The sequence below is a fragment of the Podarcis melisellensis genome (assembly GCF_964234715.1).
Source record: "Podarcis melisellensis genome assembly, chromosome: 8".
Taxonomy (NCBI): Eukaryota; Metazoa; Chordata; class Lepidosauria; order Squamata; family Lacertidae; genus Podarcis; species Podarcis melisellensis.
Window position 1 is genome coordinate 73,699,096 of NC_138540.1, and position 16,845 is coordinate 73,715,940.

At 44.5% G+C, this 16,845-nt stretch overlaps 1 protein-coding gene across 2 annotated transcripts; it reads left to right on the forward strand.

The window, feature by feature from the left end:
* The first annotated feature begins 514 nt into the window (after positions 1 to 514).
* On the forward strand, positions 515 to 16,432 carry LOC309375119 (B-cell receptor CD22-like). 2 transcript variants are annotated; one of them, XM_081920592.1, is made up of 10 exons: positions 515 to 821; positions 3,049 to 3,106; positions 5,135 to 5,548; positions 6,656 to 6,928; positions 7,830 to 8,099; positions 8,270 to 8,677; positions 10,937 to 11,230; positions 11,678 to 11,950; positions 13,209 to 13,478; positions 15,691 to 16,432. In XM_081920592.1, the coding sequence occupies exons 2-10, from the start codon at positions 3,073 to 3,075 to the stop codon at positions 15,693 to 15,695; spliced, it is 2,241 nt and encodes a 746-aa protein (XP_081776718.1). In that variant the 5' UTR covers positions 515 to 821; positions 3,049 to 3,072; the 3' UTR covers positions 15,696 to 16,432. The 2 variants fall into 2 exon arrangements, with proteins under 2 accessions (XP_081776718.1, XP_081776719.1); XM_081920593.1 differs by lacking the exon at positions 6,656 to 6,928.
* The last annotated feature ends 413 nt before the right edge of the window (positions 16,433 to 16,845 follow it).

The following is a 16,845-nucleotide window of genomic DNA, read 5'->3' on the forward strand; positions in this document are numbered from 1 at the left end:
AACTGTTTCTGGCGCAACGGGACGCTGTGACAGAAACCAGAGTGCACAGAAATGCCATTTATCTTCCTGCTGCAGTGGTACCTAGCTATCTACTTGCACTGGTGTGCTTTCAAACTGCTAGGTTGGCAGGAGCTGAGGCAGAGCAACGGGAGCTTACCCCATCACAAGGATTCAAACCACTGACCTTATGATTGGCAAGCCCAAGAGGCTCAGTGGTTTAGACCACAGTGCTAACCGCACCCCCATGTTTAACCCCCAGCATCTCCAGGTAGGGTTCCCTGCCTGAAACCCTTGGAAGCCACTGCCATCCAATATGGACAACACTGAGCAAGATGGTCTAACTCATCTCCTTATGTCAGGAAGAGGCTCCACATTGTAGTTCTGGTAACTCTCCACACAGGCTAGCCTCAGAAAGAGCTGGAGGTTTACAGTGGCTTCCAACACAGAGATTAGGAGCGAAACAGAGATACTTGCCATTGGCAGCCAAAACTGTAAAGACGTGGCTCTCCAATTCCTTGCAGCACCCCCAAAAAACAAGTCTGGTTGCACCAGTACAGAAGCTGCTTGTTGGAGAAGAGGAAAATAATAATGTTTGGCCATGCAATTATAATGCAAGCCATTGAGATGCCAACAACCGTCCTTGACTTATTCCTGGACCAGCCCCAACTCTCTCCACATATACAAACATTTGATATGGGGGAAAACGCACACACCAAAGGGACAAACTGATGCTTGATTCCTCCATGTGACATACCTCAACTTAGCAACTTCTTCATTTCCAGGCAAGAACAGCTGCCAGTTCTCAGCTTACATAGTCACAGGTGAGTTTTCCTTTGCTGTTGTTGCTCAGGATAGCTTGGGTTTGCTTTCTTAAGCAAAGAAAGGGGAGGAGAAACCCTACATTCACCTTGTTTCCAGGCTGCCAGGTTCACCTCCCAGTCTAAAAGAAGGTCACCAACTTTGAAAGAAATTGGGTTCTGCTCCTAGGCCTCAGTCAGAAACTTGAACTGTGGACATTAGCAGGTGATGCTGTTGATCTCCATGCTGTGAAAATGTGGCTATCCTGTTTCCTGTTTAAACAGCCATTGTTAAAGGTACAGAAGGAGGCTGGACTGGGGTTTTCTGGTCACTTGGGAACCCCCTGTCTAGATGGACAGATAACCTTAGGCTAAGCAATGTCACTTTAAGACCCTGAGCTGCAGGAGAAATGGATGGCTTATTTCTAGAGATGATTGACTCTAAAGGGGTTTTGTTTCCCAATGGATTCTATTAATGATTCACTGGAGAATGTTGCATTGTAATAGTGACCCTGTGTCCTATGGCTTATCTAGCTGCTGGAGCTGCTCCCATCCCTTCATCTCCATTCTAGGAAGAGTTGCACTTGCTGCGTGAGCCACGGGCAGGGAAAGGTTCTTCTCTGTGCCTGCCAGAGACGGTCAAAGAATCAAAGAACAAACCAGGACAGATACACAAGTCAGGAACAACAAATATACAGGATCATACTTGAGTCGAAGAAGACCACATGGCTTGAGCGAGGCTCCCTTGACACAGAAAATCCTTCCTAGATCCCAGAGTTTCCAATGCCCAGACTGGGCTGGTGGAGTTAGCCCAGTGCCTGAGAGTACTTCACCATCTGCAGTTCAGCGATTTACAACATGAGACAGATTTCCACAAATCTCAGCAACTCCTGACAACTTTTGCTTTGCATGCAGCATGCATCCCTAGCTCTCAAAATTGGACTCTAACCATCTACCTGGACAATACACTTCTTAGTGTAAGCATACAGAAGGTGACTCGGAAACTACAATTAATTCAGAATGCAGCTGCTAAACCGGTGACTGGGAGTGGTCATCGGGACCATATAGCACTGGTCTTAAAGGATCGAAATTGGCTCTCAGTACGTTTCCGAGCACAATTCAAAGTGTTGGTGCTGTCCTTTAAAGCTCTAAATGACTTTGGCCCTATATACCTGAAGGAGGCCCTATATACCTGAAGGAGGCCCTATATACCTGAAGGAGGCCCTATATACCTGAAGGAGGCCCTATATACCTGAAGGTCTCCACCACCATTGCTCAGCCCAGACACTGGCATCAAGCACTGAGGGCCTTCTGGCAGTTCCTTAACTGCAAGAAGTGAGATTACAGGGAACCAGGCAGAGGGCCTTCTTGGTAGTCAATGCCCTCCCATCAGATATCAAGGAAATAAACAACTATTTGACTTTTCCAAGGCATTTGAAGGCAGCCCTGTTTAGGGACGTTTTTAATATTTGATGTTTCATCATGTTTTTAATATTCTGTTTGGAGCTGCCCAGAGTGGCTGGGGCAACTGAGTCAGATGGGCAACATACAAATATTATAACAACAACAACAACAACAACAACAACTACTACTACTACTAATGGTGTCTCTTGCAGCTCCCTCTCCTTTTAAAAACAAAAAAAGAGTATCTTTGCCCCTGGGCACCCTGCAAATTATAGTGCTGGGTTACAGATAGGTAGCCGTGTTGGTCTGCCATAGTCAAAACAAAAAAAATTCCTTCCAGTAGCACCTTAAAGACCAACTAAGTTAGTTCTTGGTATCAGCTTTCGTGTGCATGCACACTGGTATCTGAAGAAGTGTGCATGCACATGAAAGCTCATACCAAGAACTAACTCAGTTGGTCTTTAAGGTGCTACTGGAAGGAATTTTTTTTATAGTGCTGGGAAGACTCTAGTTACTTGGGACTCAGCTATACAGCTGTAAATGTAACATTTTAAGTGTGTTATACAAATGTGACACTAGATGGTGATGGGGAGCTTATGGCAAAATCAATATATTTTTCAAAACTCCTTTTAAAAAGCATTTTCACAGCATTTTCATGTGTCTAGATTCCAACCTGCTGTCTTAATTAGCCATGATCCCTGATCTCCCAGGTCCTAGTCTGACACCTTAATCACTACATCACACTGGTTCCATTCCATCCTCCTCCCCCTCCTCCCCCCTCCCCTACTGAGAAGCATAATGTGAATGAGTGAAGGCTCTAAGTAATAATCCACTTTTCCTTTCCCAGGCTTTGCACTTGCATGGACTCATAATGAGGCATTTCCTTTGGCTGCTGTTCCTTGCAGGTAATATGTGCAGGTTTTGGTATGTGCTAATGAAAGGAGTCTGGGACATCTCAAGCCCCATTTGTCTCCTGGGTCTGTAGGGTAGCATTTGGAGGAAGGATGGAAGAATATATGAGTGTGGCTCATGAGAGAGCAAGCAACAATACTTGCATGCATTGACTCTGGAGTCATTCAGATCAAAATCAGTGGGACTTACTCCCAAGCAATAGTCTACATACCATGGTTCCAGAATCCAGCAGCAATCCAAAGAGTTGGAGGCTGCAAAAGAACCAGATACCTCCCTGGCTATGAAATAGAGGAGAAGTGTCCTTTAAGGCTTTGAAGTTCTCCGCAAGCGAAAGGAGCCCAGAGGAGGTAGACTGGAGACAGGGGCTTAAAAGGCCTCAGTGTCCCCAGCCTTTGTTAGAGTAGCTTAACTCACTTTGAGCTATCCATGGTCCTGAAATGGCTGCCTTCCCGCCTTCCCCACAGGAGTGGACAGCAGCCATGACACCGACAAAGGAAGACTTGATACGAAGAAGTAGAAAAGAGAGAATGCTAAACCCCTAGCTAGAAAGTCACTCTCGGGACTTGAACACACTTTATAGGACATTTTTGCTTTGCACAGCAGATGCCTTCCTTTCAAAACTCCTCTCAGATTCCTAAATTTTTGTCGCATTGCCATGCGACAATGGGTGGTGGAGAGATGGATGTTTTGCACAGTGGGCATCCAGAGCCTCCTTGCACATCTTAAAATCATGGGGTTCTTTGCATTCTGACCACTGCATTTAAAAACAATAGAGAGGCATTAATCAGGGAAACAGTGGCCTATGAGCTGAATGGAGCCCATGGCCCTCTTCATCTGGCCCACAGCACCCCTTTGCCCTGCCCGCCCAGCTCCAGCAATTAGATTTGGGGGAAGTGACGCGCAGCATAAATTAATAACACAGCCTTCTTCAGTAAAAGAATAAAAGCTTTACTGAGTTAAAATAAACTTGTTTGCAAATAACTGCATAGTGAACAGAAGATTAAACTAGCTTCAGAGCATACACAGAGTTACTGAGTCACACAGAGACTCCATTGGGCACAGGCTTCACAGAGCACAGGCTCTACCATACTCTGACTCACACACACACACACACACACACACACACACACACACACACTCACAGAGAGAGACAGAGAGAGAGAGAGAGAGAGAGAGAGAGAGAGAGAGAGAGAGAGAGAGAGAGAGAGAGAGAGAGAGAGAGAGAGAGAGAGAGACTGACTGGGACTGAGACACTGCCTGGAAGCAGATACAATACTTATACAGATAATGAGTCATCATCAAGATGAGTCACAGTGATTCAGCATGCTGAGTGATTGTGCAGCTTTTCAGCATTTCACAGCATTTCTAGACTCCTTTACTGCTTCTGCTCTCAAATACCTTTGTCACATGACAGGAAGGCCATCTATTAAAGCCTATAGAAGACTTTTTTTGAAGCTTTATTGTACAGGGAGCATGGGGGGGGGGAGAGGAAGGCTCACAGCTCTGAAGAGAAGGGTTAATTCTCTCTCTGTGCTGCAACATCTCTGGCAAAAACTACTCCCCTTGACTAGAAGGCATTTTTCCAGCCTGACTACAGCAGGGTAAGAAGGGTAGAACATGAGACTCAAAGTATATGTTTGTGAGAGAATAATGAGTATGGGTATGCGCCTGTATACACGCACGGTGTGAATGGATTTGTGCAGTGTGAGGTAGTGGCTGGTGGCCCCACTCACTGCCATGACCATGGCCACTTTGGTTTTGGCTCCACCCAGTGCTAGAATGTGGCCCTCAGAAAGTTGGCCATGGGAGAATGCAGCCAGCTACATTTTTTACTTTTGCATAATCTGATGCAAACTTATCCATTGTCTTCATGGGAGATGATAAAAACATTAAGAGGTATTGGTTAATTTCTCAGTTCTTGGAGACAAATTCAGTTTATGGGTGACATCAAGGAGCTGGAAGCGAATTTTCATAGTAAGTGAGTAACTGACCAACCTTTCGTATCCGCTTTCCTGTTTCAGGTTATATATATTGCGATTACCCCCTAAGAATAAGCCCCGATACTTTGGTTGCTTGGAAAGGTTCCTGCGTGGTGATTCCATGCCAGATCAGTGAAACACATCATTCTGCTAAGGTCCAGGCCACGGATGTGGCTTGGTTTTTCCAGCCTGTTTGGGATAACAGTTCATTTGACTATAGCGGCAGTCTGTTGTATGACAGTTCCAAAAGGAGGAAACTCAAAGCAATGGCAGTAAGTCCTGCCTTTCAGGACCGGGTGAAGTTCATAGGCAATTTGGGCAACAGAGACTGCAGCCTGATGATTACTCAGCTCCAGACAAAGGACAGTGGCATGTATGGGGCAAGAGTTGTTGCTTCCGTTGGAAACCACAATTGGAGAAACAAATGGTTTCGTAACGCTACGGTCAACGTTATAGGTAAGAGTTTTGTAGAGCAGTTCTAATTTGCCTTCATCACTTATGAAGGATGTGGGACCCAAGCCCTTCTCTTTCAAAGTGTTGACAGCAGCGTTTAATATGGCAAGTTTCAGCCCAGAAATGATGCCTGGAGGTTGCAAACTAGTTAAAGGATATGTGTAGGCTTGTGGCTGTAGGACACCCAAAGATTCTCTTCCTCTTATACTGTACAGTGGTACCTTGGGTTACAGATGCTTCAGGTGACAGATGCTTCAGGTTACAGACTCCGCTAACCCAGAAATAGTACCTCGGGTTAAGAACTTTGCTTCAGAATGAGAACACGAATTGTGCAGCGGCAGTGCGGCAGCAGCGGGAGACCCCATTAGCTAAAGTGGTACCTCAGATTAAGAACAGTTTCAGGTTAAGAACAGACCTCCAGAACGAATTAAGTTCTTAACCCGAGGTACCACTGCACTTAAGAACTTAAGAAGAGCCTGCTGGGTCAGACCAATGGCCCATCTAGTCCAGCACTCTGTTCTCATAGTGACTTGTGAGAAACCCATCCCAGGATCCGAGCAAAAGAGCACTCTGCCCTCCTGTGGTTCCTAGCAGTTGGTATTAGGATGCATTACTGCTTGCTCCTAATCCCCTCCCAGAGCTACGGTTCCCAGAGTAGATTAAGAATCAATCCCTCTTTGCAGGGAATCCTAGGAATTGTAGCTCTGGGAGGCAAATGGGGTCTCCTAACAACTCTCAGCGCCCGTAATAAACCACAGCTCCCAGAATTCTTTGGGGGAAGCCATGACTGCTCAAAAATGTATAGTGTGGACAGCATTGCCTTAGATATGTCCATTAGTTTCAATGGGCCTACTCTGAGTAGGAGTTAGGTGGATATAATCCTGGACATTGATGTAGGAAGACGCCAACAATCAGATAATTAAAGATGCACATTAATTGATTGCCCAATGTGCTCAGTCCCTATTTCTAACAGGTAGTTACTTATATGAGTCTCTTTTTTGTTGACTAGTTTTTAGCCACATTCTCCTGTTACTCTGAGTAGGCAGGTGCACTGTAATAATGTTGTGATACGTATCATCCAGAAAGAAACATTTTGATCTGATTTTCCAGACAGCCCCAAGGGTGTCCATGTTGGCATTATGAATGACCTGCCCATAAAAGAAGGAGACACGGTTGTGCTGTGCTGCTCTTCAGGCAGAAATTACTCCAGAGACAACTGGTACAATTGGGTCAAGTCAGATCACCATTCAGTTGAGCATACGTATAGTGCTTCAGAGCTGTTAATCTTCCCTGCGACCTCTGAACCGGTCACATCTTATGAATGTGAAGCATGCAACAATGCTGGCTGTACTTTATCCCAAATGGTCACCGTGGATGTACACTGTGAGTAGCACCACTTTATTTACTAGTTGGGACCCTAAGGCATTCTGCACCGACAAATCCACAAGGACAGGGAGAGCAGAATGTTTGGTCCATCCAAGGTACATAGCATAAATGCACAGTCTACCTATTTGTGCAGCCAATTCAGGGATTGCAGGTTGAATACAAATGGATGAAGTCCAGGTTCCTGCAGATAGAGCTTTCTTCTTCCAGCATCAGGTCCAGCTCTGAGGGCCTTCTGGCGGTTCCCTCACTGTGAGAAGCGAAGTTACAGGGAACCAGGCAGAGGGCCTTCTCGAGAGTGGTGCCCACCCTGTAGAATACCCTCCCATCAGATGTCAAGGAAATAAACAACTATCTGATTTTTAGAAGACATCTGTAAGACAGCCCTGTTTAGGAAAGTTTCTAATGTTTGATCTTTATTGCCTATTATTATTATTATTATTATTCTGTTGGGAGCCACCCAGAGTGGCTGGGGAAACTGAGTCAGATGGGCGGGGTATAAATAATAATTTATTTATTATTATTAGCTAGATAATACACTGTGGATGTCAAATATTTGATAGTGTTGTGTTTTATGAAAGTGTGGACCTTTACCCATAGAAACTGTGAACTATTTTTAGTTGTCAGATAGATCCACTGAGGCAAAAACAATTTGGTGATCTTTTTCCATGCTCCTAGAAACTGAGAGCAATGTAAACTGTGAGCATTCACAGTTGGCCCAAGAAAAAAATATGAGTGCCAAGAGTTGCAGGGTTGATAAATTATGTTGTTTTCCTGACTTCAATGCTGTTTACTTGATATGCAACAGATCCTTAGATGACATGACTTTCCCGGGTTCAGTTGACCAGGTGTGGGGTTTCTTCATATGATGGTTTCTCTTTGTCCTCCTCTCTTCCTGAAGTTGCCCCCAAAGATGTAAAACTAAAAATGACGCCGGCAGGCAAGATCCAGGAAGGGAAGTCTGTTCAGCTGAAGTGTGAAGTCGGAAAGGCAAAACCCCAGAATCTCACATACGCATGGTACAAAGATGACGAATGGCTGGAGATGGACTCTGCGACTGAAGAGTTGTCCATTCCAGAAGTTACTTTAGCACACTCTGGCAGATACAGGTGTGAAGCCGGCAATAGTGTGGGCACATCGCAGTCCTCACCAGTCACACTCAGTGTTATTGGTGAGTAAGACAAAGAGAGAGAGACATTGAAATTGTACTAATGATAAAATCTTAGAGCTTGACTTCTGTGTTGTAGCCTCTTAAATATGACTATTATTACAAATACATCATTATGTGATATAATGAGGCGCAAGCTGATGACCATCTACCTTGAACTTTTCCCATTTCAGGTTTCTTGTCTGATGAAAGTGGACTGAGGAAACATGCTAACTCTTTGGTGGCCTGGAAAGGATCCTGTGTGCTGATTCCATGCGAGATCAGCGGAACATTTAACTTGGCTACAGTCAACGCCACAGCTGTGGCTTGGTACTTTGAGCCTTTTTGGGACCACAATTTGCCGGATTATAATGGTACCTTGTTGTACAACAGCTTCAAATTCACAGAAGGCAATGCAAGAAGTGCTGCCTTTCAGGGTCGGGTGAAATTTTCAGGGGACCTAGGTAATAGAGATTGCAGCTTGATGATCACTCAGCTCCAGAAAAGTGACAGCGGCAGGTATGGGGCAAGAGTTGTTGCTTCTGTAGGAAACTATCCTTGGAGACTCAAGTGGTTCCTTGATGCCACAGTTAATGTTACAGGTAAGAGCTTGGCAGAACAGCTGTGATTTTTTCGCTCCATCCCATATAAAAGCGGTCTTTTAGCTGAGATGCAGAACCCTCCCTTTCAAAGTATCAGCTGCAGTGTTTGAATGGTCAGCTTTCAGGCCAGAAATGATGTTAGCAGTGAATCACTCCCTCTATTTCCAAATTTCAGAGGAGAGGGGAGGTTTCTGTGTAGCCAAAACCCATGCACAAGTGCTGAGTGTGTATATATATATATATATATATATATATATATATATATATATATATATATATAATATATTTTATTAATTTCAACATACCAATTATTATACATTCCACAGAACTTCACATCTTATACAATCTTTTTGGACTTCCATCAGCACCTCTGATGATCCACCATTTTTATCATTTCTTCTGTATTTCTTAAATTCCTATTGCCATTAATTATCTTAACTCACAATCCGTCTCTTTAACCATTTTTGCAATAATTCAAATAATTTACCTCACAAAACTTCTTGCAAACCTACAAAAGTAATCTGGCCATCACAATTACTTTTCAAATAGTCCGTAAATTTACGCCAGTCTTCTGTGAATCTCTGGGATTCACAGAGAGGCAGGAGTGCTGAGTATTAGCAGGCTTGGGGTCAGTTCAAGGTTGGCATAAGTACAAGTGATCTTTAGAAAAAAAAATACTAAGACAGATTTAGGGAACCTGTGAAGTGAAGGCCCAAGACAGGTGTTGATCATTATGTGAGCTGCGCACAGGTGGTCTGAAGCGAGCGAGTGAGCTACCACCATCCCTGTGGAGCCTCTTTTTATTGAGACAAATATGCAAGCCAGGCAGATACATTTTTGGGCTGTGACCTTTACACATCTTCTGTCCCGAAATCGTGGGGTGGTACAAATCTATTTTGGCACCTGTTCCACAGCGTCATTTTCCCCTTGCGCAGTGTATGACGTAGGAGACAAACGTCTCATGGAAAAGGGTTACAGACAGGACACCGCAAACTGCTGAGATCGCGAAAGGTCAGGCAGAGGTGGAACGATGTACAGACAGCTGTGGCTTGTCTGGGGGGGGGTTTCCCTGCACCCCAAGGTCATGCGTGCAGGCAGATTGTGGCTGCCTGCTGGTGAGGAAGTGTGCTCCCTCTGGACCCCACTCCCCACTCCGCGATATCCCTACAAACCTGTGTGACCCCTCCCCCCGCAGATGTTGCTGGGCTTGCAGGTGAGAATCCAAAGAGAACTGAGCATGCTCAGTGGCCGTGGAATGCTGATGGAATGTTGATGTCACCTGTTGAATTTCTTCACATCAAACTACTGAAGATGTAATGATAATTCTTCGATTGCATTCATTTTTTTTTTAATGAGATGGACTGCCTTAATTTTTCTTTAGCAGTTTCTAGCCATCTGGAGCAGCTAGAACATGATGCTGAAAATGGAAGTGGTGGTACATTATGACATGCCGTCCTTTCCTAGATAGTTGTATCAAGAAAGTACGAGAGCAATCTTATTGGTACAACTGACTGGGCCCCAAGAAAGAGAAAAGCAGGTGGGCCCACTGAGGTTGGTCAGCCCACAGTGTATTGTGTCCAACAGCCCCCCAAGGCCTGGAACTGTGCTAAAACACAGGTGGATACTGATGTTTTGGAGAAATTCTGTAGCTCAGTGGTAGAGCAGCTGCTTTGCATGCAGAAGGTCTCAGCCTCAGTTCCCAGCATCTCCAGATGCTTCATCCACACACATACATTTAAAGCACTCTTATACCACTAACAATCATGGAACATTGTTGGCAATGTTGCTTGTTACCAGGGCTTTCCCACCCAGCTGGAACTCACCAGAACTGAGTTCCGGTATCTCTCAGGTGAGCACCATTGCCATTATAAGAGAACAAAGGAGGCGTTCATGGTGGGTTCCGCCAACTCCCCCCACCCTAGAAAAATAGCACTGCTTGTTATGGTTTTGGAAGTAATATCTCCATGAGGTCAGCACCTTTAACAAACCATAGCTCCTATGATTCTCCATGACGGTTAAAGTGGTATAAGAGTGTTTTAAACACATTGTAGGACTGGGTGAGACTCCTGTCTCAAATCCTGGAGAGAGCAGCAGCTGTTCAGTGTAGAAAATATTGAATAGATGGACCAATGGTTTGGCTCAGTAAATGACAGCTTCCTATGTATTGGTGGCAGTATCCATCAGTTTATCTAGTAACTCTTTATCATCACTTTGCCCTAACTACTGCTATTTTTCTTTCCTTTCCTTCTGTGGATTCAGAGTCACCTCCAGAACCCAGGTTGGAAATAGTCCCTGCAATAGTCCATCAAGGGAGGACTACAGAAGTGGTCTGCTCGGTGCCTTACCATTGCACCGATGTGCTCGTACTCTTGACTCTCAGTGGCTTAGAGAAGCATCACTTGTCTCCACAAATAACCATGATTGAAAATCAAATCATGAAGACAGTGACGTTTGAACCCACATGGGAGGACAACGGGAAAACGGTGGGCTGCTCGCTGAGCAATCTGGACGGGTCAGAGATATCCCACAGTACCATGAAACTGAATGTGAGATGTGAGTGCACAGTGGGAAAGGATGGGTCTTTTTGTGGATTGAGAAGATGCTGCCCGGTGGGAGCAAAATTCAACTAATGCAGTTAGCCACGTCATCACAAAAGCTGCAATAATATGCACCAGGGGTAGTGAAAAAGGGAATCCTTTCCACGCGAAGGGCCATCTAAGCTCTGCATTTAAACCTCCAAGGAAGGAGAGTCCACTTCCTGATGTTTATTCAGAATCTCCTTTCTTGTAAGTTGAATCCACTGGTTTGGGTCTTAGCCTCCAGAAAACTCTTTAGATATTTGAAGATGGCTGTCATATCTTCTCTCATTCTCCTCTTTACCAGGCTAAACATGCCCAACTGTTCCCCCAACTCATAAGGCTTTGTTTCCAGACCCTTTATCACCTTGGTTTGTTATTATGTATGCAATCCACAAACAGGCACATTGACCTGATTTTCCAGATCGTCCCGAGGATGTCCAGCTTACCATTATGAATGATTTGCCAATAAAGGAAGGAGATGCCGTCATGCTGAACTGCTCTGTGGGCAGAAGTAACCCTGGAAACAACTGGTACAACTGGGTTAAATCAGATTCACATACAGCTGAACATAAGTATAGTGGCTCAAATGTATTGGCTTTCCCTGCGACACCTGGATCTGAAACGTCTTACACATGTGAAGTGTGCAACTATGTTGGCTGTACCTCATCCCAAGCAGTCACTGTGGATGTTCATTGTAAGTAATGCTACTTCATTTGCTTTCTAGAAGCCCTGGAGCACTCATCATTGACTAATGTACTTGCTCACAGGGAGAGGAAAAGCTTTTGGAGGCAAGTGTATTCATTCAACACATTTAACATGTCCAAGACAGGCACAGCCACTGCACAGCCCATGAAGCAAATTCAGGGGTTACAGCCTGAATGCTCAAGGCACTAAATCCTCTGTCCATTTGTGGGTGGCTGGTACACTGTGGATTCCAGGTGCTTTGTAGCCTTGCTTTGAAACATGTCAATGGAAACTGTTACAATTTATACATAAAGACCAACCGGGGGGGGGGGGATTTGCTTTGGAGAGTTTGAGGATGATGTAAGCAACAAGCTCTTGCTGATTGCACAAGAAGGTAGTGTGTGCCTGGGGTAGGGCTGCCACATTCTGTATGCATGTGTCTTTGGGGACAGTACAGGAAATTCCTCTCTTGTGCAACTGGCTTTCATGCATGCCATGGCACTGCCAGGCAAGGAATGTCCAGCACGAGGAATTAACTCTTTATTAGAAGTACACTTGCAAGTTAGGAAAAGGCATGTCCACCAGTTCTACGTCTCCCAGCTACCCCTAGGTGTGCACCTGATGAGGCAGTTGCAGCGACAGAGAGGCCTCAACCTCAGCTTATGTATCTCCCCAGTGCTCCCCCCCTAAAAAAATGTTTAGGGGTACTCTCATTTTGATTAAAGCAAATCACCATTTTATAGTTCAAATTGGGGGAAATAAAAACAATAAATGGACAAAAGTACAAAGGTTCACAAAATGTTTAGGGGTATGCATACCCCCATGTCCCCCCAGAAAAAAAGCACTCTATCTCCCCTACCTGAGCTGTGTGCAAGCAGGCGAGGACTATGTCTGTGTGTAACCTGTTTCTGTCTCTCCCATTTCAGTTCTCTTCTGATCCTGGGAGACAGTGGAGCAGGAGAGGTGGGGGCAGGAGGCGGTGGCAGCGTGGGGGTCCTTGACTTTACACCAGCCTGACCTATCTCTTTCTCCTCCTGCACCTGTTCTTCACTCTCCAACACTGCAGTTTCTCCTGCCTCTGACTTCAATCCCCCTTTTCCTGGGTCCTCTCCTCAGCATCTAACATCCATTCCTCAGTGTCCAGCCAGGCTCTGACAGTGCAGCAGAACCCTTGGTGCTGCAGTGATGATGATGATGATGATGATGATTTTGCATTCATTTGCTTGTGTCTTTGTGTGATGCTTTGTATTTGTTCTCCCTTCCTGCAGTTGCTCCCAAGGAAGTATACATTTTGGGAATGACAGAAAAGGTGGTCCATCAGTATAGCCGTTTTCAGGTGACGTGCGAAGTGAGAGCAGCTAACCCCCGAGAACTGAAATACGCATGGTACAAAGATGAGCAACAGCTGCTGCAGGACTCTGCAGATAATGTGTTGACCATCCATGAAGTGAAACCAGAGGATTCCGGGACCTACCATTGTGAAGCAAGCAACAGCGCAGGCCCATCACGCTCCCAAGCCATTCTTATAGATGTCCGTTGTGAGTAAGATTGATTGAGCTTATTTATATGCCACCTTTCCACAGTGGGCTGGGCCCAAGGTGTCTTGCAACAAATATCCCCTTATTACCAGAATACAAAGAATTGTAGGGGTGGTTGTGGCTAGGACTGCCTTTTTTCCGATCTGGCTGGTTCTCCAGCTACGAACCCTTTTGGATAGAGATGACTCGGTCACTGTACTCCACGGTCTGGTATCTTCCAGATTGGATTACTGCAACACACTCAACATGGGGCTGCCCTTGAAGGCAATTCAGAAGCTTCAGCTGGTCCAAAATGCAGCAGCCAGATCACTGGCTGGTGTTCCATTTAGATATGATGCAACCTCTATTTGAAATAGCTGCATTGGTTGCCAGTTCATTTCTGGGCCCAATTCAAGGTGTTCACATTGGCGTTTAAAACCCTTAAACATCTCAGGCCTCAAATATCTGAAAGACTGCCTCCTTCTCTACAGCCTCACTTGGGTGCTGAGATTGGCCCTCTGCCCTCAGAGGCTGAATGTGGTGAAGGCCTTGGACAGGGCATTCTTTGTGGTGGCCCCTAAGCGGTGGAACTCCCTCTCAACAGTGGTACACCTGGCACCTTCATTATACAACTTTCAGAGGATGCTGAAGATGCGCCTCTTTGCCCTCGCATTTAACAGTTGAGGTGTACGCTTTTAGGATCCACTTTGTTTTTATGGCTTAAAGTTGTTCTAAATTGCTTTTAATACTGTTTAAGTGCTGTAGCTTACCCCTGGATCTTAAGGTGAAGGATGGGTAATAATTGACTGATTGATTAATAATAATAATCTCTCCTCCAGAGGAGGTTGAGGGCAGAAAATGGAAATGTTGTAGAGGATGATGGTGGTAATTCCTCTTCTTCCTGGAAGTTCCAGTTGCTGGTGCTGGTTTCATTGAAATGATGGGTTGTTTGAAGCCTTCACGCTTGATTCCTTTGTTCTAATACCTAGGCACTAATCCTATTGCACCCCACAGCTGAGCACAGAATCCCAACATCTCAGACTCTGAATCTCTGTTGTAGGTACCAGTGGCCTTTTTATTATGTCATATTTTCAAGCAGAGGTCATGGATGCTTACTCCACCCCAGCTGATAGAAACCAAGTCATTGCTAGTAGAAGGTCACACATCCTTCAGGCAAAAAGCCAGCTTCATTTGCTAATAGGATTGTGGGGCCAAAATGAAATGTTGCCTACATTAAGCATTCCCATATTCAGATCCTGAATTTTGCATCTCGCAATGTTTTCCATTTTGCTTTCCAAAATTTGCCTTGGGGTTTTGAAAGGCATAGAACCTCAAATAACCTAGGAATTAGGTTTGGGGCTGAGTAAACTGCAGAGCTCACCTTCAGTGGGTGGTGTTTAAGACTAGTCCTACTCAGGGTAGACCCATTGATGGACATGGCTAACTTAGGTCCATTAATTCCAGTGGGTCTACTCTGCATAGCACTTAATTGAATACCACCCAGTTTGTGCAAGAATTGGCAGGAACCACCTCAAAAGCAATATGCATAAGAATCCTTTGGATTATATCTGGCCTAGAGATGTCTGGAGAGATCTGAGAGTGAGGTGCACAACTTTACAGAATGATGCAGATAATGCTAGGGGTCTGTTAGTTGTGGGGATGGTAGGATTACGGATGTAAGATGGCACCCTTTTCCACCACATGCAGCACTGTTCCCATGCTGCTGCAGTTCTTCCTCCAAAAACTACATTATTTGTCTTCCTCTCCACTGTGGGAAATTTATGTAGCTTATGCAATATATGTAATTAACTATGGTGTCATTACATTATTCCATCTCATTTATTTCAAAATAAAGGAAACACAGTGCAAATGGGAGCAAAAACAAAACATTAATAATAATAATAATAATAATAATAATAATAATAATAATAATAATAATTTATTATTTATACCCACCCATCTGGCTGGGTTTCCCCAGCCACTCTGGGCGGCTTCCAACAAAATATTAAAATACAATAGTCTGTCAAACATTAAAAGTTTCCCTAAACATTTGCAGTCTGAAAGCAACAACAACAGCAGCAAAGCAATCATATTCATTGGACTGGGTTATTCAGAATGGCATGGGATGATTAAGTGGATGTAGACAATTTCTTCTCCTGTTTCTGTTTTTGTCATAATTCTCCTACATCTCCGGAATATGATGTTGAGTATGTTTTCTTTCTTTGCCCCAAAGCCTGATTTATAAGGATTTCAAAGAACTGAAACAAGCAGTCATCAATATTGTGACCACCTTTTGAGAACAAAGAAGCAGAGCAAAGCCCCAAAGGATATGTCCGGATAAGAGAACCTAGAAGTAACCACAAAGGATGAGAGGCAATCAAGATCCCAACTACATTCTCACAAGTGATGATTCTTCCGCCATACTTTCCACTCTTTTCTTAAATGTTGTCTTGTGTTCACATCCCTTTTGTAAGAGAACAAATTCTTGATAAACATCTCCTTAAGATGAATCTTGGTTTAAACCCCCATTTAGAATCAAACAATGTTTGCAGGGTACCACATTGGCTACGTTGGACCCAAAGCTTAGGCCAGTCTGGAAAGTCTCAGGTCCCTGCCTCCTCATCTCCCCGCCTCCTCATCTCCCCATTTTTGCCTTTTCCTTTTGTGCACCGTCTCTGCATACTGACTGGGAAGGGCCATTGCTCAGTGGCAGAGCATCTGGTTTTAATGGGAAAGGTCCCAGTTCCAAACCCTGCTATTTCTTGCTCTGGGCTGGGGAAGATTCCTATATGAAGCCCTGGAGAGCTGCTGGAAGCCAATAACAGCACTGACTTGAATGGACCAATGGGATGAGCTCAGAATCCAGACCCTTTCCATGTTCCTAATTGCCAGGAAGAGAGTATTCCCTAGCATACATTGAGTATGGGCGGAGGGAGGGAAGAGATACTTTCATTTGCTTTTTCATACAAACTCACCTAAGCTAACCTTCCCAAACTCACCTAAGCTAACCTTCCCAAAGCAAAACCCAACTCTCCTTTGAAATCTACTTCACCGAATTTTGCATTGCACTAGGGAATATCACTGGCAAAAATGTGCTTATTAGGCATAATTGCATACAAAAAATCCATACATTCATCTGTGCATGAAAATGTGTTTGAATCTTCTCAAAAACATTCCCCAAATTGATGTAAAAATGCAGCGAACTTAACGACTGAAAAACATGAGAAAGAGAGGGAAACCAAAATGGGCAGATTTCTCTGACCCTCATGAACATGCACTGAATTTGACTTGCAAAAATGGAAGTCACTTTCAAACTCCCACCATCACCCCTGGCTATTGATCATGTTTGCTGGGGCTGAAGGGAGTTGTAGTTTAGCAACATCTGGAG